A 20619-nucleotide genomic window follows, 5' to 3' on the forward strand; every position below is an offset into this window, starting at 1 on the left:
TCATTCAAACAATCGCGGAATTTTTTCAGTAATTTGAGTTCATTACAATTTCTTACATAGATCCTTTCTGAGATTTTCAAAATTCATCTGTGCCATACATTTCAAAAGCTTCGGTCGAAATTATATTCAAAATTCAACTCTAAACTTTGCTTTACTTTGCAGTTCAACCAATTAGAGCAAAACTTTAGAGAAATTCAACAATGATTAGAGTTAACTCAGTTTAAGCACGAGCTAAAATAGTGGGCCGTAGCAAAAAAAGGTCGGTTTCAAAATTCTTACGAAATAAACAGATTTATTTGTTTTGAAGTTTTATCCAAACCAAGTGAAATATAAATATTTACAGTACAAAGATAAACGTGGATAAAATAATAAAATGTTGTTGGAGAGTTAGGCATCATCCTTGTGAAAAAATACTCTTCAGCACAAACTACGGTAGAACAAATGACCATAAATAGATACATGAATGCACATAGCTATACATCTACAATATACACGTACAATAGAAAAATAAATATAGATGTAGATAAGACACACATTACCAGTCAATAAAAACACAAAAATGGATCGTACTTGTATAAATTATAAAGTATAAAGTTGCAAGTTGAGGAAGAACAGCCTTTAACTATTAATGTCAAATCCAATCAAACTAGGTTCTTCTCCAATTTTTTGTAAGGCAAAAAATAGATCAGAACACTCTTATTAGCTTTAGCATTCCATAGCGTAAAAATCAGTAACGATTCTATATGACTCAGACTTTTCTGCACGAAGGTTGCCAAATATGCTTTTTTAAGTCTGATTAGGTATCAACAAAAATAAAATTGTAACAGAAATTTTCTTTACTATTAAAGTTATTTTTTATCAAAAAATTTTTCGGTAACAACAAACTTTCAATTATCGATCCAAAACATTTTAATTAAAGAATTACACAATTTAGTAATATACTTTGTATCGGAAGATTTTGCTGAAGATTAAAAAGAAAACACTTTTTTTGCTTTCATAAAATTAATATATGTGAGGAAACTTCAGAATTATCATTACTTTACAAATTTTTTAACAGAATACATGACATAAGTATAACATTTTTTTTCAGTCTTATCAAATACAACTTTTTTCAAGATCAGTAATTTGAAATTTCCATCTAATTTCTATACCTCATGTGGAAAGCATTAGGCTCTAACAGATTAATTAAAGACTCTGAGCAGAAGTAACCAAAAATGCACGCAATCAATAGCTTGTAGTTCAGGAATGCATTTTACATATAATTCAAAATACATCGAATTGAGGAAGAATCTTTGGTTGTATTTGAGATTTTTAACTTAGTAGTTCCTGAAGAATATATGTGAGATGAAGTTATATGTCAGTAGTAAGGAATGTACTTAGGTATACTCGTAATGAATAGACAAACTAGATATACTAGTGATGACTCACAGGTTTTCTAGTGAATAACGTAACAGCCATTTGATACAAGCGTGATATGAAAAATTTACTTGTATGTACATCTTCTTTTTCTGCTTTCAAATATCAACATCAGTGTTTCTCTTCCTTCACTTTACAGTTGCATGTTTCTCAAGGAATAAGTGTTGCAACAGCCACTTGTCGGCAGCTCCCGTAAACCACATAGATTGATTTAATTCGTGGATACTGCCCAGGTTGTAGACTTCATTACGTGTATGAATCCAGGATTCAGGAACTTCTTTGTAGCTGTTATAATCATAGCAGGACCAACAGTGTTGATTATCGATTGGCTCCTTTGGCATTCGATACGCAGTAACAGCACCACCTGTTGCGAAGTTATCGGTGACCTTCATTGTCGAAAACACGGATATTTTTCCTTCACAGTACATTGCGTACCTATCAAACTCAAAGAGCTTATTACCATTAACTTTTTTTATGCAAAGTCCCTGAACTATGGATCCTGTTGTCGACATACTGTTAACCGACCCAAACCTTGTGCTATCACCACAAAAGTTATTTACTGGGATATTTTCGGGGAATTGCTGGGAGGATAATTCTTTTGAAGTGCTCGCAGGTAAATCTGCAAGTGCAAATTCGAATGATACAGGTTTGCTAGTAGAGGTTTCTTTAGTCGCAATAACGGTACTTGAGGATGATTCCTCCAGTTTGACTTTCTTGATCACTTCGTCTGTGCTAGATGTAGTGGATATTGCAGATGTTCCAAATTGGAACGTAAGTGGCGAAGTGAGACGACTCGCAACAGTTTTGTGTGACCAAAAGTATTCACTGATCGTTCTTAGCAATTTACAGCTGTTGAGGAAGAATATTGACATATCGTCTTCTGAGTGATCATTCGGTATCCCTAAAGTTTTCAATAATCTCAGCTGACCATCTGTCAAACTCTGGGCTGGAAACCAACCCAAAAGATTAATTGTTGGCATAGGAACCTGATTTGTTTTAACCTCGTAATCAGGACGTAGATGTTGGGGTAAATCCCAAATGGGATCGCCAGGAGAATTAGTATGCTTCAGATCTGCTAAAATGCGCAGAGCTGCAACCCCGGGGGCAGGAAATGCTTCATACAGAAAATGTGTCCTGTCGGTTATTTTTCCAAAGGCACCGGTAGTCAAATCAAATTTTTGACTAGTGATAGCCGAAGGCAGTTGAAATCGCATTTCACCCAAGTAGGGATGGCGAAAATTTCCAATACCTTTCAAGTATATTTCAAGCGGCCTGGGAATCATCATTAAATGTTCTTCGAAGTAAGAAAGCTTATCTAGAAATGGTGATGATCTGACCACACTGGGAGGCAAAAGCTGTCGTAGTCTTTGCCACAGTAACATAATGGCGTAATATTGAAATGCTGACTCAGAAACTTCGTCTTTGAACCTTGAATTTTCAGCACATAATAGCTCGTACAAGTGAAAGCATAGAGAAATGTAGCTGTCTGTAGTGACTGTGAAATATTGCGCAAGCACGTTGCCTGTGAGAGACAGGTTGTTACCCGGAATTACAAAATATGAATCAAGAGGATCCGTCAATGGTTTGCCCTCCATAGTTGTATCTTTAGCAGTATCCGTTTTGCTTAATCTCAGTATATCCAGGTGGAATTAAATTTCCTTATCAGCTGCCAGGAGCTTCCAATTACCTGTGTTTCTGCAAAAATCTTCACCTTTTTCGATTCGATTTACACGTGATCGAGAAAATCTGGAATACAAGAAGTGATTTAAAAATAGCCGTTAATACTCACAAACTTTCTTGACTTGACTTAAATCCAACCCAAATCCCAATCCAGCCTAATATACCTTCTTCTGGTTGTACTTCGTTTCACGTGTCTATATATTATACTAGTCCGTAGACTCGTTTGTTTTCATACAGCTTTTAATTTGTAATATTCACTGATCAATTCAAATTTTGCGTTAAAACGTTCGAACTCAGCAGAGTCGTCGGTATTCCTCTGCTTCGGATTATATCAGGAGGCACATACTTTTGTTTTCGCAATGTAATCGAAATACCGAACGTCACGAAAAAAAAAAAAACAGCGCCAGCTTATGATAATCCCGGAAATCGTGTGTTGCGGTGTCTCAACCGAAAATTATGAATCCACCAATCATGTCACAATTTGAATAGATATTCAGATTCATGATTATCAGCAAATTGATTACCGCGCGTTTTGCGAATTGGCAAACCTTAGGAATAGCAATTTCGTAAAGGTAAGAATTGCTCTGCATATGTGATAGTTTAGCAGTTAGATTTAGTAGAACAGGTCACCCCAATCCACACATGAAAATCATTTTCTCGAATTAAAGTGTTTGTTTTCATGCATTTCCCTTGCTGATATTCTTAATTTCTCTACTCAAATGTAACAAGTAAAATTCTTGTATTCGAGATAGTATAATTTAAATATTTGTTTTTTGATTCGAAAACTTTCATAGGAAGAATAAAAAAATTGATGGTGATCGGTTACTCACCTCGTTCATTGCCGATACATTATTAATTAAATTTTTATTCATCATTCATACGCAATCTTCACCCAACTGATTTGTTGTTACCGTCAAAGAAAATCTTTTTGTTTACTGTGATACACCTGTAGCGTCGGTAAAGAAGTTTTGCAACACAGGTCGGTAAGAACTGTTTTCGGAGTTCGGATGTTTTTCGAGTTATAAATAATTTTTTATATTGCTCCACATCTATAGGAATGAAACCTGACCAAACAATTTGTTGGTTGATTTTTCAGAAATTTACTGTACGAAGCACATGTACAAGTGTATTTGTGTTCACCTGACTGTACGTTGCCATCAGATGGTAACACGTACGTGTGTATGGTAAAAAAAATAACGAATCGCTATAGGAACGTGGTAAATTTGATATCAAATATACTGTAATTTGAGGAGAAATAAAATATCAGATCAATGCATGACCTCAATGCACATTAAAGGCCGATTATACTAACTCTGAAATCGATGGTAATGATTACCAGGTATTACCGCGACTTTACAAAACACGTAAAAGGATTTACTTCCATCGTCGACTGAAGATACGGATTCTTTGAATTCTGATTATAATTTATAAAATGACGGCTTGCTGACTGCCTTCCTCCAGAAGGTAGGTAGTTTCATAAGCCCTCATAATATCATAAATTCCGACTGTGCAGCGAAGTCGTCTTGCAAAAACTCTATCGATTCACCCTTATTACGTGCCTACCCACGTGAAAAGGGAAATGTTGGCAATAATCTGGCAGTAAAAATATCATCTGGTTGTTGAGTTAATACGTTATTTAGAATGCGCACTGCAGTGCTGCAGCGCGGCGTCTCAAGTGTGCATAACGTGAAGATTTTTCGAGACAAGTATCGCATAAATTAGATGCCGCGGTTGTCGGAATGAACAGACGATTCCATTCACGTCGGGAGTAGTTTCTTCTGCGCTCGTACAGATATTACGTAGGCTATAACAAAAATGTTGTAATTTGTCGGTTGTACGGCTGCAGCTATTATAGGCATGCACGTACATACGCATAGCCGTATGTAATATTCGCAGCATGCTAAAATGCAAATGAAAAATTTCGTCCATCCACGTTACGTCTACCTTACACCTATAATTACGCAATTACGCATGTGGATCAAAGCGTTTAATCTTTTTAGAAAAAATGGGCCGTTGGTATTGTTAAGTATATATAGATCAAGTTCTGAGGTTGCAGCAACAGCAGCGAACGGAACCGCTTGTCGTAAAAATGTTAAAATCGTAAAATCGTTTGAAAAAATATCCTAGCTCCAAATTTAATTTTATAACTTGAACCGGCACAGTATACGGCTGTCGTATGTAGGTTCGCCGTGTCCCGTGTTAACTTTGAACGCGTCAGCATCAATCTAAGGGTCTGTACACACACACGCGGTACATATAATATACTTGTAAGTACTCTTTATGTATGTACAACCGTCGCGAGTTGCATCAATTTTTACGAGCTGGATGCGTAAGGGTCAATACTTGACCCTATTAAAACGCATCCAAGAATTAGACGTGCGCCCGCGTCTCTGGGTGTCCTCTGTGCTTATAGTCGTGCAGTTCTTACACGACACGGGTCTCGCATACGCCCTCCCCCCCCCCCCCCCCCCCCCGCCTCACCGCCCGCCATCGGGACCGGCCAGCGTAAAGATACGCGTGCGAAATAAAAACGCGGCTACGATAAGGCACAGAATCCGGCGTGAGCGCGCATGATTCCCCGTCGTTCGACCCTCCTCTGCCTCTCTGCCCCCGCCTTTCCTTTCGCTGGTTCATTGATTACTTTACTTTAATAGCGCCTACCCCCGCCCACCAACTACTACCACGTAGTATATAGCCGGAATATTCGGCGTTGATTGCATGCTTATACCGTGCATAGACTGTACACTGTACACATCCTGTGTCGCGAGAATCGAAGAAGAGACGGGCCCGTCGAGGTTCGTGAAGGGGAAGCTGCGACTATACCTATAACGTATTATACACTGTATACGGTGTGCTGTGCACGCACCTTAGCGGGCAGAGTTGTAGCGACTCTGTACGTGTTTCGTGTGTACCTACGTGCATGCGTACTTCTCTGAACCCGAGTGCATATCTATACATACTACAGGTTTATGATGAATGCAGGGTTTGTAGAGATGCCCCGGGTGCTCACGGGTCTGTTAAAACTCACGCACACGCTTCGTAGCGACGGGTTCGTTCGAGAATGCGACTGCATGAACAAATTTTTCACCCGTAGGTTGCGTGGAACAGAGAAAGAATTTGGGCACGCCGCGGCGGCCGGTTTTTAGAACCATTCAGTGCCTCGCTGTAATGGGTGCAGTCTGTTCTAGCCCGAGATATCGGGTCATTGTTTGGCTAACTTCTGACAGGATATACATGATATTATTATGAAAGAGCTTTAAGCATACGCACGGCACGAGCAATCATTGACTATTAATGAATCTTGCTGCAGCATTAAGGTTGTACGTAGTAGTTTCGGTGAATTCGACCGATACCGATGTACGACGTTTTGTAAAATATAAAACCTGTCCGGAAGAGATAATAGATTTGTCTCATTCCCAACAAACCGACGCAGTATATGGTTACGTACGTGTGGGTTGTTCAAAGACATTTCTCGATTCTTGTGTGACCATAAGAGAATTAGAAACGGTGGGTGTGCACGACGTACCTACGTATGTACACGACGTATGTTAACCGAATAATTAATGCGGCGGATGACCGCAGAGGCGTATATGTATAATAAGAATTATTCGAGGGTGCGGGAGGTACGCACGATAGAGAAGGAAGGCGAATAATTGACTGTCGTTTTTCTTTTTCTTTCAAATTTATTTTTAAGCACGTTATTCGCTGATCGCAATAACACGTCCGTTCTCCGATTATGTGCAGCGGCACAGCTTCGACGGCGTCGACGCGGTTCTACTGAAAGCAAAGAAAGCTGCCGGATGCAGGAGAGGCGAGGGACGCCATTATCTTATCTCGAACCATTTCCTGTCAACCTGGGTCTTTCGTGGCAATCACACACACGGCCTACAACTCCGCTCGCTACGTCCGCACGTCTGCATTGAAGCACGCCTCGTGTATACCCTGCACAACCCATCACTATGGCGCACCGTTTCCGGTACACGTATTGCCGCGCGTATATCACGCATGTATGATGTATCTATGCACCGCATACATGCGTCATTTTACGTAGACCGCGCGGTATGTCGCAAAGAGCGAAGAGGCACTCTTTCGGTACCACGACGACGTGCGTTAACAATGAAACGTCCTTCATGGGTTACGACTCTCCGTATGTAATTATGTCGACTCGAACCTTACTTAGCCGTATACTCGGTTTTATAAATTCCCAAGAAAGTTCAAGCCTTGGGCAATCGTCGGTCTTACAATGCACGTATGGATGTAACGTGGCTTCCGCCATTCGTGTGGGTATAATAAACTTTCGAAAGAATATAATGGACCGAGTTAGAAAAATATTATTTTCACCCGTGGAATTTCATTCAGGTTCAGTATGTATCGAGGTGGGTCGGATTCCAGACAAATATCAGTTTTTACGGCGAGGATTTAATTAAATTTCACTTCAATGAATTTTCTCAATTTTTCGAACATGTATATATTATGTATAATATTTTAAGGTGTGACTATGAGTTCATGATGTATTTTTTAACTTATTTTATACAAAATGAGTCTTACACTCAAGTAATCATGATTTGAATAACATTCGAAATGATTCCTTAATCTCTGAAATCAGTAATATTGAAATAAAATTACGCACTAGTAATCATTGGTAGTCGTGAGAAATCATTTAGGATTACCGTAAAGTCTTTTTTGATCTTACGAAATCATATGAAATATTATAAATCACTCTATGAAATGTAAGTAATCATGAAACATTGCAATCGTGGTGTCACTTCATTCTCATTGTCAGTAAAACAACCCTTCTTAACACAGAAGAGTGTATCGAAATATAATAAAAACATGGAACAGATCACATACCACGCCCACAAACATTCCGCATTTACATGTAATTTTGTGTCACTTCAATTCGTGTTATAACGTATTGCAATCTTCGCGAGAAAAGATGGAAACTCCGTCGGTAAATTCATTGACTAAGCAGCGATGAGGCATTACATTTTCCAAGCAACGATTGCTAATACCACAAGCGTCAACGCCACAAGGTCATCGTCTTCGGTCAAGGATCGAACTGCGATCACGCAACACAGCCTTTGAATATCTGGAAAATCGCATAACTTTGTACCGTGATCGGATGTAAGTCTAATCGTGCCATAACTGAACACGACTAATTGCTTACTAGAAAAAAAATTTAAAAAAAATAAAAAAAACCAATGGCTTATATTCATATCCGATTCTAATACCCATAACACATTCTATGTATAATATTCCGGAACCACTGTGCAGAACATGTAACCGTATATTTGACTACGAAAAACATAATATTTGCAAACCGGAATTGTTAACGATGCGTATGACATAATACTTATACACATATATATGTGTGTGTGTGTGTGTGTGTGTGTGTGTGCGTGCGTGCGTGCGTGCGTGTGTGTGTGTGTGTGTGTGTGTGTGTGTGTGTGTGTGTGTGTGTGTGTGTGTGTGTGTATCCTTATATATGTATATATATACATACGTAAGAAGACACGAGAGTTCGATAAATGATCCATCACGATGTCTGATGTATACACAGCTGTTATCGCAGACTGCAGTGAAGATTAGATACACGTAAAGTGTCACAGCTATTTCATTCAACCAGACATCGGTTACGTGTACGCGAAATCGTAGAAGAAAAAAAAAAAAAAAAAATTTTTTTAAAATTTCGCTGCCAATGGCATACCTAAGCGTATAACACGGGGATGGATATAATTAAACGTATATTAAATTTTAACGACATTTAAATGAAAGGAATGTCAACCCACGCCGCAGCCCTGGGTGAGTGTCTGATCTAGCTCTAGCTGTGTACACACGGGATAACCCTATATATACATAGACGTAGTATGTATTACATGAATATAGGTATGGTAACCGGACTCCTCTATCTACATATGTATACCTATACATGTATATGTATATACACATGTACCTATATCTCAGGGGTAGTCGAGCCATTTTCACCCGATATAGGTATACAGAAGCCAAGGGGGGGGCACGTCGATGCAGAACGGTATGGTATACCTATACATGGTATGCCGGTTATGTACACATGGCGAAATGTATGGGCGCCGATGCCTGTACGACCTACGCGCGTATTGAGTTTGCTCGAAGGCGAACGTGTCTCTCTCCTGCCTCCGTATCGCAATAATACGGCGGCACGCACCCACGCCGTAAAGGAGCGCATAGTGCGGCAGGGGAGTCGTGGCAGCCCCCATCCATCCTCCACCTCCCACCGCCCCCCCCCCCGCTCCTTCGCAACCGTCGAGCGACGACGATCCGTGTTCCCCTCCCGCGGCGGAACTGTCGCGATGGTCCAACTCCGGACACCCGCGCATCCCGCCGAACTCCGATCTACCCACGCCTAGTTAATGAAAACATCTTTTGTCAATGAACTGACGTCAGTCTTGGCCGTGATTGGACCAGAGTCGAAGTCACGTGATCGCGGTCCAATCGTGGGAGGGCTGGTCTCGCTGTGCTCGTAAAACTGATCGCCATTCGCCCATTCTCGACAGAGGGACGCTCGGAGCAAGGTGTGGCCAGTGGAACACAGTGTTGGGAAAAGTATAAAAGAAACGAGGACTTGAGAGAAGAGAGACAGTGAGAAAGAGAGAGAGAGGGAGAGAGAGAGAGAGAGTGAGTGAGCGAGCGAGTGAGTGAGTGAGTGAGTGAGTGAGTGAGTGAGAGAGAGAGAGAGAGAGAAAAAACAGAACAGTGTAGAACTGGATGTGATGTAGAAGAAGAGAGGAAGAAACGAAGGAATCGGGGGGATAAAAAAAAAAAAAAAGTAAAGAAAACTCATCCAAATTGAGTGAAAAATTGTTTGGTAGTCGGTTCAGCGATGTTGGAAGGTTTCGTGAGGTGAAACCACGAGTGTATTAAGTTAAAACGTTGATGATTCACGTTAAATAATTGTTGATCAATTAATTAATTGAAGCATAGTTGGGTTGCCCTGGAGTAACTCATTTAGTCGGTCAGTCAATCAGTCAGTCAGGTCAGTCAGTTCATCGTCAGCCAGCCACTACTTTACTCGCACACCGTCTGCCGCAGCATCAGTTTGTTTGATACCTGTACACCTACCACATACCTGGAATAGTGATTGTACCCGTGTATACGAGTTTGTGAAGTAAGACGAATGAAGATTTAAAATAGTAAAAGAGAAGAATAAGAAGGAGAATAAAGAAGAGTAAAAAAAAAAAAAAAGAGCCGCGTCTAAGGATATGTCCCCTTATTGTTTATTCGCAAACTACGCTACTGCAAATCGATAAATATCATTACGATAATCAAAAGATTTTTGACATGCATTTCCCAAGTGACTACTGTAAACATTCCAAACTTAACTTATATTTTTAATAGACGAATTCTGAATTGTTTGAAAATCAATAATTCGAGAAGAGGAGGGAAGAAGTTATGCCGAAAGTGAGGCCAATATGCTCCTTGTACATACTTCATCGAATTCACCCGTCGTATAAAATTTACGAACTGGGTATGATTGAGATGTGTTTTCAAATTGGTTGATCAATCTTCGCTTACACTTTACAAGTACTACTTCCGTAAAACAAATGTTGAAAAAAAGTGCCATTTTTTCGATACTATAATATTTTGTAATAAGTAATCAATTATCCATACCTGACGTAATTTCATATGCAATATTATTAATAAGTAAAAAAATGTTCTAATTTATAAACCATTTTCTAATAATAATAATAAGTAATGCTATCATCGTATTAAATCACACGAAGATGTACGAGATGTAACAAAATTATTATTTTTTACTTAACTTTACGTTCATAAATATATACATACATATTTTATCTATTACATTAAAAAAAAAATAATAATAATACTAAAAAATCGAGATTATAAATTATAATTGATAATACAACTTCGTCAAGATTTTAATAATTCCAATATATTTATAAATTATAATTATATATTCTTAATAAGTGCCATACTAAAGTTTTAAAAATATTTTAAAAAGTATCCAAAAATATACGCGTATGCGTATTTGTTGTTGAAACGAAGTCGAAAGAAGTAAATAATACAAATCCACATACATGTTCTCTGTTATTGGAAAACGAGAAGCTGAAAAATTTTAAACTAAAAAGTAAAAGTGAGAGAAAATCAAGGCAGCAGCAGCAGCAGCAGCAGCATTGTCATCATCACCATTCCAAAATCTTTAATTTGGACCAAATTGTAATTTCTTCGACAAGAAGGCAGTTTTATTTTAAATTCTCTAGCAATACCAACTTTCCAATAATTCGCATTCTCTAACGAATAAGAAGAGATCGACGAGTGGAGAAGCAATCGCTTGAGAAAAAAATAAAGGAAAAGAAAAAATAACAAAAGTAACGACAGAAAAAGTGCAACGGTGTCCTCAGAATGCCGGGCGGAACAACGGAAGAGGGTCTGGTGAGCACGGAATGGCTTTTTAGCGAACTTCGTTCGCTAGGGGGGCCGAGTCGGCTACTTGTTTTGGACTGCAGAGCTCACTCAGAATTTGCTGAGGCGCATATAAGGGGCTCCGTGCCACTGGCGATTCCTAGCATCATGCTGCGTCGCTTGGCTGCAGGTAAGGTGGATCTCCTGGCGACGATCAGGTGCCTCGATCTAAGGGCCAGAGTAGAAGTATTTTTGTACGGGGACAAGGAGAGCCGTGGGACTTTCATACTGATTGGAGATTCCACCGAGCCTGCTGGTCACCAGGGCGAGACGATCCAAGTTCTGACTCGGAGGCTTCGAAACAGCGGCGGCAGAGTAGCTAGTTTAATTGGTAAGCACGATAAGTGACGAGGAAAAATACTGCCTGCTTGTTCGCTTGCCTGCGGCGCCTTTCCTTCACAATTCTGACTAGAAAAGATAAATTATCTGACGGTTGCTGATAAAAGATGCTCTATTTTAACAAAGAAACAAACAAACCAAGTAACAATCAGATCTATATTGCAGACAGGTATTGGAACGTGCACCTGTAATATATTAAACATAGCACAGGGTGTTCTAGGGATAAATAATAACTACTTGTAACAATTTTTGAAATATGTTTTTTTTTTTACAACGCAGACGTAGGAGAGAAAAACACCGCTTGTCATGGTTTTTGGATTATATTAATCAACTTAGAGCAACATTGAAAATTGAAATTTCATTACATTTGGTATAAATTTTTGTTCGCTATTTTCAATTTTTTTTAATTTCATTAAAATTTGAGAATATTAAAATATTTTCTTTCATCTAACTATTTTTTTCCAAAGAGAACAAGTGAAATTCACTTTATGAATATTGTGGGCAGCGAATGGAAAGATATTTCTTATAGCTTGCGGTTTGTAAATTTCCTAGTAAGTTAAAGCCAGTAAGAGTAGATGAGATGGCAACTGAAATGGAAGTGAGACAGAGATAGAGGGTGAGAGAGAGGGAGTTCTGAATGAAATATTGATTTGTGTGCGGCTGGTACTATACAGGCCATCACTACATTTCTTGCCCTAGAACCAACTGCCTGACCCACATCTCTACACAATCATTTAATCACTGATAATATTGCATACTACGGTACTGTTGTTCGTCAATTGAAAATTTATGCCAATACAATACCTCGCGATAACGGAATACGTTCTTCAACTATTATTTATATTTTATTGAACCAATATTTTCTCTTATCTAAAATGCGTTAAAAATACTCGTTTTAATCAATTGTTAATCAGTGACTCATTAGATCTTTTGTAATTTTATTAACAACCGCATCAATGCTGGATGAATACTATCCAGAATGCGAAGGAGGATCTGTTGAAAAACATAAAGATTCCTCTCAATTTACCAGTTTTAATTACTCTTTCGTTTTGTTGAATTTGGCAACTTTTTATACCATTCTTTTTGTTATTTATTCCAGGTGGTTTCGGAGCGTTCAGAGACAGATACCCTGAATGGTGCGAAGGGGGTCAGGCAAATGCCGAAGGACTAACTGGGCAAGATCCAAACGAGGGAGAACTTATGGGCCTTAGATCCCTTCGCATTTCAACCCCACCCACAACGAGAGCCTATTCCGATTCTGATAGCGACAGTACCTGTGACTCTGTCGGTGAGCATACAAAATAAAATCCCACCCTAACAAATTTTATTTCCAAGTATTAAACATATTAAATTTTACCAAGCGTTATTTTAGATTATTAATACGAGCACTCGAAAGAATCAGTGTGCCTCTTAAACTTTGGTTGATATCTATTCGTGTTACAGTTATTATTCCAGCTAAGTATTAAATTCCTGGTAGAAATAAAACTCTGAATAATAAGAATAATTTGAACTCTGAAATCAGATATATTTCAGACCAGCAGTTTCTTTGATTATAAACTCACTCTAAACAGGTCGATACCACGATGTGTAACTATCTTCATATTTATTTGTTGATTGTTTAGTAGATATCGCAGTACTTGACAGGTTGAGGAGGTCTGTTGAGCTTACTCTTGAGAAGTTGTTTTATGAAGTGTCTTATCATGTGTATAATTAATAAGTATCAAGTTGAACACACAAGATTGCAAACTTACAAAGTGTTTTATTCTCTATGTAGGGCCAGAGGAAGACAAAGACTTTCCAGTGGAAATACTACCGCACTTATATTTAGGAAATGCAGCCAACAGCGAAGACAGAGATGCCCTAGCTCGCCACAGGATACAATATATCCTGAACGTTACACCTGATTTACCAAATGTGTTTGAAGATGCTGGCTCTATCAAATACATGCAGATACCTATCAGCGATCACTGGAGTCAAAACTTGGCCAGCTTTTTTCCTCAGGCAATTCAGTTCATCGGTAAATCATTTTTACTTCGATCATTGGATATTTATAAACGTGTTTTCTATTTCGTATTTGAAAATTATGGGCTGTCTAAAAAAGTTGCATAACGGTAAAAAAGACAGAACTGACTTCAATTTGTTTACCAGTGTGTTTAATTGGATGTACTGTGTATTTTTTGAAGAGATCACATTACTAAAGTCGCTCACAAACAATGCCAAAATTGTTGCAAACGGAAAACGTACGTAAACCCGCAAATATTATTATTATTAAATAATAATATTTGCGGGTTTACGTACGTTTTCCGTTGGCCGCGGTATACGGGTTTTAATTTTCAGCTCAATTTCTAAGATTTAAGCATTTCTTAAACAGGATTTCCTGTGTAAGAAAGTCGCGGTGGTTAAATTGGGATTCTTATAAATAGAAACTTTCCCACGTGGCGGGCGAACTTACTCTAGACAATTAAACAACGGATATCCGGTTATGCTACAGCACCGTTTGAGAATGAGAGCCCCGTTGTATTTTTATGAAGTATTCAAATTCTATTCTAAATATTTTCATTGTTTACAGTACGAAATTCGCGTTGCGTAATGAAATACGTGCTCCGCAGGCAGCCGCAAAATCCTTCAAACAGTTTCCTGGAGAAATTCCCGCAACTAATTAATATGCTTCATTAAAACGCGTCGATATTACAAACATTTCATAACTTCCTGTCGAATACAATTATAATGTGTAATCGACGAAATATTGGTCACAAGTTTGCTTTACGAACGCTTTACGTTGCCACCTCGTTTATAAGCCTCGATAACTCTCGTGATAATGATTTCTGATTTTTTTCCGTTTCTTTCCAGAGGAAGCAAGAAGTTCGGATAAAGGTGTACTGGTCCACTGTTTAGCCGGAGTATCACGTTCCGTAACAATAACGGTTGCCTACCTTATGCACAAGTGCAGCCTTAGCCTGAATGACGCTTTTAATTTAGTACGAAGCCGGAAGTCAAACGTAGCTCCGAATTTTCACTTCATGGAACAGTTGCACAGCTTTGAAATAGAGCTCAGGAATCGGGGGGATAGAAGTAAAGGCAACGACAGAAGGTGCATCGGCGCCTGCCGACCTGGAGGTCCTTGCAATTGTCCCGTACCTAGCTTTTTAAGTCCTATCGATCTAGGTCTTAGTCCTGATTCAGGTATTGAGTTTGATAGATGGGCGGCTAGTACGCCGGCAGAATGAGACGGGGCTGGGGGGACCCAATACAAATTCTAGGTCCCTCCCAGCTATTCATTCTGCCCAGCTCAGCCCAACGCGGCCACGTAATTGCTACGGGTATACGGAAAAAAGAACGAGGATAGTTTTATTATTTATTCAAAGAATATTTTATCTGAGAAGTTTGAAAGGGTCTTTAACAGTTGAAGATATTTTTTTCATTTATCCGATAAAAACCAGAAGGAAAAAAATACCTTTATTCCGGAACGCCGTTTGGGTTGAAATTTGAAATTTAAATTTGATATTTCTTTTCTGTTCTTCCGCAATACGTGACTTGTAAACTTCGCGAAGCCTCGGTTACTTTATGATGATACATTGAACGAGTAAAGAAATCCTCGGGTAAAATCTTTATTCGGTATTCTTTTTTGGAGAGCATTCCCTACCCCTTTTCGTGCATAATTTGTCTCAATTTTACATTACGTGTACGGTGATATGCATGAAACAGAAAATTGGTTCAAACTGCTCTAGTGGTTTGCTAGTGTTAGATGAAAATAAAAAAAAAGATAAATCGAATAGTCAGATCAGTATGCATGTTGTTAAAAAGTTGTAACGGCTGCGTTAAAAACTGCTTTTTCTGGTTGTTGAAATATGCATTCGGTGGCCCAATGTACTTGGGATAATGATAATATACTAGTGAAAGAAAGTAAATAACTAATTAATTAATTAATTAAGCAAATGAATGAATAATGAATATCGCAGTCTGAATCATCTGCACATTTTTGATTGATTGTTCGAACTTCAGAGCAGCAACATCACTTTTCTGCAATATCGTCCTACAGATCTCAAGAATATATTAAAAAATTATTTTTGTAAAAAAAACCAAAAAAAAAAAAATAAAGAAAAAAGCCAACACATTCACATTCCCGTCGCGAGCCTAAATCTACATGGCTGAAACAAACTATCTCAATATATAGTATGTATTTTTCATCGAACATAATTGAAATTAATATGAATATATACAGTGAATGTTATTTTTCATGTAACTAATTACAAAGTTAAGATGAACCGGCTCTTGATCACTCAAGACCGATCGTTTATCTGTTAAGGAAATATATATTTGACGTTACTATAATAACAATATTCTACTACTACACCGTTGTCTGTTGTATGTTTAATGGATTGAACGTCCGAAGAATTAAATCAAATATGTATATTACATAAATTATTATTTTATATTCGTCGTTGTACATATTTGAGCTCATTTTTATTTAGATATACAAGTTATCTTACCTCATGTGCGACTTTTGTTTTATCACTGTCACTATTACATGTCATCAATTTCTCTGTCACTCCAAATTTCCCCGTTAAACTATTCGGCATTTTATTCGAATTAAATAGAAAAATCATAGAAGCTTACAATGCTGACAATGTTGAATCAAATACTAAAAAAAAAACGTGATCTGCATTGAATTCAAGACATTGCATGGGAAGTAAAGTTCACTGATAAATTAAAAACTACTCCCTGTGGGTTGCTTAGGAGAAAAGAAAAAAAAAAAAAAAAAAACTAGAAAAATTCTTGTATCAAAGGTCGCAATTATTGTCAAATTTGGTAGCACACGCAGACGTAAGATTTTCTCCAGCAATGCTAGAGTTGTGGGACAATCATTAAATAATTTTTCGCCTCTTTCATTTAAAAGTGCTCTCGATAAATTTGAACACTGCTTTTATTCCAAATGATGCTAATTTTAATGGGTAACACGTAGCACATTCTACTACACACTGTACATGTAATGGATGTAATCAATCAACATTCACACAGCAATTCAGTAAATAATGCAAAAATATTATCATAAATGAACATTACATAATTGATGCAGGTCTCGCGTGAACAAGAAACCGTCCCAATTCCACGAATTGGAGCCAAATCATTTCGAGAAGCTATGAATTTGTTGCCTAAAAATTTTATGTAGACTATTCGAGTAACTAGGTCTCTCATAACCAATTACGAAGAAATCGTGAGTTTAATTATTTTGAGAAATCCGAATTGCCGAATGAATATTTTCTCCTTCAGTATTAAAAATACGAAAGTTTGACAGTAAGAATTCTTTACATAATTAGATCAATAATTTGCTTGGAACAATTAGAAAGTTTATTTTGTGCAGGGCTATTGGTCGAACATTCGGACATTGTCTTGATAACAGCCAGTGCACTTTCGCACTGTCGCACAGCTGTAATTAATTTATCACGATCCTCGGGGTCTGGTGTTGCTGCCAAAATTGTACCCAACCCAACGAGCCCTCTGAATATTGCTTCGGGCTCAGTCAAGAGCGGCAAAACGGCAAACATCACATTAAGTACCCTTGTTCTGCCAGGTGTATCGTCAAGTTTATTCAATGCCACTATTAGATTAAGCAGGTAACTCGCTATCGCAATCTGAAACAACAGTTGTAAATTGATTAATTGTAGGATTGAAAACATGTATGGATAGAAGCTCTAAGAACGTTGGCGCTGATCAAACCGTCCCGCATGTCAGAATAAATGTTGAAGTACCGGTTATACCTGGTTATGTTTACTTCCAAGAGACGAAAGGTCGAGTATCGTCTTGAGTAACTCGTCTTTATAATGTAGACCCAATGCTTCACCCTTACTATGGCAGAACATATTAGCTAGTACTCGAAAAGCTAGCATTTGATTAGCTGGAAGTGCATCAGTTTTGATGTGCCGCCTCAGCACCGCCAATAATCCGTCATTGCATAGCTGCGAGTTAACATCTGGTCGAAGTACAGCCAGCCTTGCAAGGTCCAGTGCTGGGAACACCAAGTTATTTGGCCAATTCAAAAATATTTTCAACATTTCAATTGGATCAGCTCCAACCTCGTCTCCGTTTTGACTGCACAATCGTTTTACAAATGGGTCTAAGCATTCCTCCGAAACTGTGTGAATGCCATTGTCAATCTTTTTGTTGAACTCTAGTAATTTTTCTGGAAATTTTAACAAATTATTTGTTGTATATTTTTAGTAGTAACAAAATTACTGGTATTTTATGTGCAAAAAATATGCAATCATTCATCACCAGTGATAGCTGGAACATTGGCTTGCTCCAATTTCAAATAGGTAGTATGCGGTATGTATGTCTGCGACACAGAACTACTGGAAGAGCTAGCCGACGGTGTTGGCACATTATTTGGTAATGTTCTTCCAGGAATTCCAGATCCTGGTATGTACCTATTTCCTCCTGTAAAAGGATCAGCGAACTGGGGTTCGGCGTTCAGAACTGGGGCAGACTGAGAATTATTTACAATGAAGTTTGCCACCTGCAAACAGGAAAATGTCATTGAAGGGTCTTCGTAAGCCATGTGCATAAGACATTTTGTTTGATAAAATTGATATCTTGCCTGTTCAAGAAATAGTTGACTAAGGTTATTATCATGGATAAACTTTTGGGCCGCACACCAAGGATCATCGCCATTATTGTAAGGCAACTTTAGAGGTGGAACACCGTCTTGAATGTCGACTGAGAAAACGTAGTCGTACTCCATACCATTATACAATTGTTTACCAGATGTGGCTGGACTACCACCAGAGGCACCCATCACATCTCCCACATGTTGCCACTGTTTGCTTGATTGCGACCAGCTGTAAGCCTTGACGGTATTTCCATCTCTTATCATTTTTGTCTGACCATCTCTTTGTCCAGGTTGATGTAGAGCTTTGGCATCTGGCAGACTGTGGGTCACCAGGAATCATCATTGTTAATGTTTTTGATCAAAATACATAAGATGTTAAAAATTTCGCACAATCATTCTAAAATTATGTCATTTTAGAACAAGTCAATGATGCGTAGGATTAAACGTACACCCTTTCCTTCCAGAAGTAATATTCAAAGATGAAAGAAAAATTTGACAAGAAACAGGGAAGAATACCTACTCACTAATCTTGATGCCACCCAACTCCTGCTCAGCATTAAGCTGGGTATTAGCGACGGCCTCGTCGTACTGTTGCAAAGTTGCAGCATCGGCATAACGTTCAGGTTTAGCAGAGAAAATTCTAACTAATCCATCGGAAGATCCAGTGACAATGTCTCCATTTGGCAAAATGTCAACTGACCATATGGACTGCGCAGGGAGTGTTAAAGTCTGTTGGATTTCAGCGTTGTGCCAAATCCTAACAGTCCTATCTTCTCCGGAAGTAACAACATGTGAACCGCCCAGCAGAAAAGTCGATGCTATTCCATACACGTAGTTCGTGTGCCCACAGTAAGTGCCGAGGCAAGTCCCTAGGGATACACTCCAATGTCGAATGGTTGCGTCATTGGCACAGCTCAAAAACTCTTCGTCCTTGATCACGCATATTCCACGAACGCAATCTGTGTGTCCTGAGAACTTGTGGAGTATGGTGCCATTTCTCCGCCAGGCTATAACCAGCTTGTCAGCCGATCCTGAGACTATGACGCCATTGGCCAAATCTGCCACACACCAGACAGCTGCCGTGTGACTGGTCAGAGTCAGTTGTGGTGAATCCAGCTTGTTGATATGCCATAATTTTGCTGTAAGATCCCACGAACTGGATAGGAATGTTCCCTCCTCCTTACCTGCACTCAAATTGCACACAGTGTTTTGGTGCGCCTTTATAGTGTGCAGCGGATTCTCTTCCCCAGGCAGGTAAATGCAGATATTGTTGTCATTGCTCCCAGTAATTACAAAGCCATCCGGGAATTGTTCAGAGGGATTTATTACGCATACTGAACTCACAAAGTTGCTGTGACCCTTTAGCACTGCGGATTCCGTGTATCCGGCATTTAATCTGAAAGTTAATTATTGCGGAGGGTCAAGCATCATGAAAACCTGAGCAACGAAGCGAATTTCCGTTCGCTAGTCAACTATGGAACAACCAAACGGGGAGCTTGCCAATGAAAAGAAAATCCCTCATTTACACGTTGCCTCGATCACAGGGACAATAATAATTCGTTGTGGAACATTCAAAGGAATATAGGTTATAGCTTCGACATACTCGTTCGGCCTCCAAAGGCGAGCGGTTTTATCGCGCGAGACTGACACCAGACTTCCATCCTTAAATGCCGCTACAGCTCGCACATCAGAACTGTGACCAACTAACACGGAACTTAATTTATACGGTGCTTCTTCCATGATCTATCAAAATTGATTGTACGAACCACTATAAAACTGCATCTATCATCTACTGTCATCCACGCCTGTGTTCACGGGCGATGTAGTAACGCACATTGTCCGAAATTTTCATCAAATTCGTTGTCTTAGGTGTCCGCAACGCTCTGCTGGTGGCCGTGAGTCAAAACTTTAAAAAGGGCTGAAACTCTGAGTCAAATTTGATTTAAACGTGAAATAAATAATTAACGTACTCCAACACGCGTGGAAAATATCATTATTTGTACGGTAGACTGCATAGCCTTGTTCGTTTTTTACAAGATGCGTTCATAATTATAGCACGTTGATTTCACGCTTCAACCGAATTTGAGACGAATTTAAAAACTTCGAGAATTGCC

General features: G+C 38.8%; 3 protein-coding genes across 4 annotated transcripts; 1 reads left to right on the top strand and 2 right to left on the bottom strand.

Annotated features, from left to right (window-relative positions):
* Nucleotides 1–347: 347 nt before the first annotated feature.
* Nucleotides 348–3456, bottom strand: LOC124217663 (uncharacterized). The gene is made up of 2 exons (XM_046623580.2): nt 3261–3456; nt 348–3162 (listed from the first exon to the last, which is right to left on the bottom strand). The coding sequence occupies exon 2, from the start codon at nt 3009–3011 to the stop codon at nt 1545–1547; it is 1467 nt and encodes a 488-aa protein (XP_046479536.1). The 5' UTR covers nt 3012–3162; nt 3261–3456; the 3' UTR covers nt 348–1544.
* Nucleotides 3457–9699: 6243 nt separating this feature from the next.
* Mkp3 (Mitogen-activated protein kinase phosphatase 3) lies at nt 9700–16067 on the top strand. The gene is made up of 4 exons (XM_046623593.2): nt 9700–11890; nt 12998–13186; nt 13673–13915; nt 14749–16067. The coding sequence occupies exons 1-4, from the start codon at nt 11500–11502 to the stop codon at nt 15123–15125; spliced, it is 1200 nt and encodes a 399-aa protein (XP_046479549.1). The 5' UTR covers nt 9700–11499; the 3' UTR covers nt 15126–16067.
* A 715-nt stretch (nt 16068–16782) lies between these two features.
* Nucleotides 16783–20323, bottom strand: Plap (phospholipase A2 activator protein). Of its 2 annotated transcripts, XM_046623559.1 has the most exons (7): nt 20272–20323; nt 20109–20208; nt 19026–19901; nt 18494–18824; nt 18172–18412; nt 17658–18079; nt 16783–17531 (listed from the first exon to the last, which is right to left on the bottom strand). In XM_046623559.1, the coding sequence occupies exons 1-7, from the start codon at nt 20285–20287 to the stop codon at nt 17205–17207; spliced, it is 2313 nt and encodes a 770-aa protein (XP_046479515.1). In that variant the 5' UTR covers nt 20288–20323; the 3' UTR covers nt 16783–17204. The 2 variants fall into 2 exon arrangements, with proteins under 2 accessions (XP_046479515.1, XP_046479514.1); XM_046623558.2 differs by having other exon boundaries at nt 20109–20317.
* Between the last annotated feature and the right edge of the window lie 296 nt (nt 20324–20619).

The sequence above is a fragment of the Neodiprion pinetum genome, chromosome 4, assembly GCF_021155775.2.
Source record: "Neodiprion pinetum isolate iyNeoPine1 chromosome 4, iyNeoPine1.2, whole genome shotgun sequence".
Taxonomy (NCBI): domain Eukaryota; kingdom Metazoa; phylum Arthropoda; class Insecta; order Hymenoptera; family Diprionidae; genus Neodiprion; species Neodiprion pinetum.

Excerpts from the sequence above, each read along its gene's own strand:
- LOC124217663 (XM_046623580.2), bottom strand. The coding sequence starts at position 3,011 with ATGGAGGGCAAACCATTGACGGATCCTCTTGATTCATATTTTGTAATT.
- Mkp3 (XM_046623593.2), top strand. The coding sequence starts at position 11,500 with ATGCCGGGCGGAACAACGGAAGAGGGTCTGGTGAGCACGGAATGGCTT. Across the intron at positions 11,891-12,997 it reads CAGAGTAGCTAGTTTAATTG|GTGGTTTCGGAGCGTTCAGA; the intron begins GTAAGCACGATA and ends TATTTATTCCAG. Across the intron at positions 13,187-13,672 it reads CAGTACCTGTGACTCTGTCG|GGCCAGAGGAAGACAAAGAC; the intron begins GTGAGCATACAA and ends TTCTCTATGTAG.
- Plap (XM_046623558.2), bottom strand. The coding sequence starts at position 20,245 with ATGGAAGAAGCACCGTATAAATTAAGTTCCGTGTTAGTTGGTCACAGT. Across the intron at positions 18,413-18,493 it reads GTCAACTATTTCTTGAACAG|GTGGCAAACTTCATTGTAAA; the intron begins GCAAGATATCAA and ends TCCTGTTTGCAG. Across the intron at positions 17,532-17,657 it reads TTGGAAGTAAACATAACCAG|ATTGCGATAGCGAGTTACCT; the intron begins GTATAACCGGTA and ends CTGTTGTTTCAG.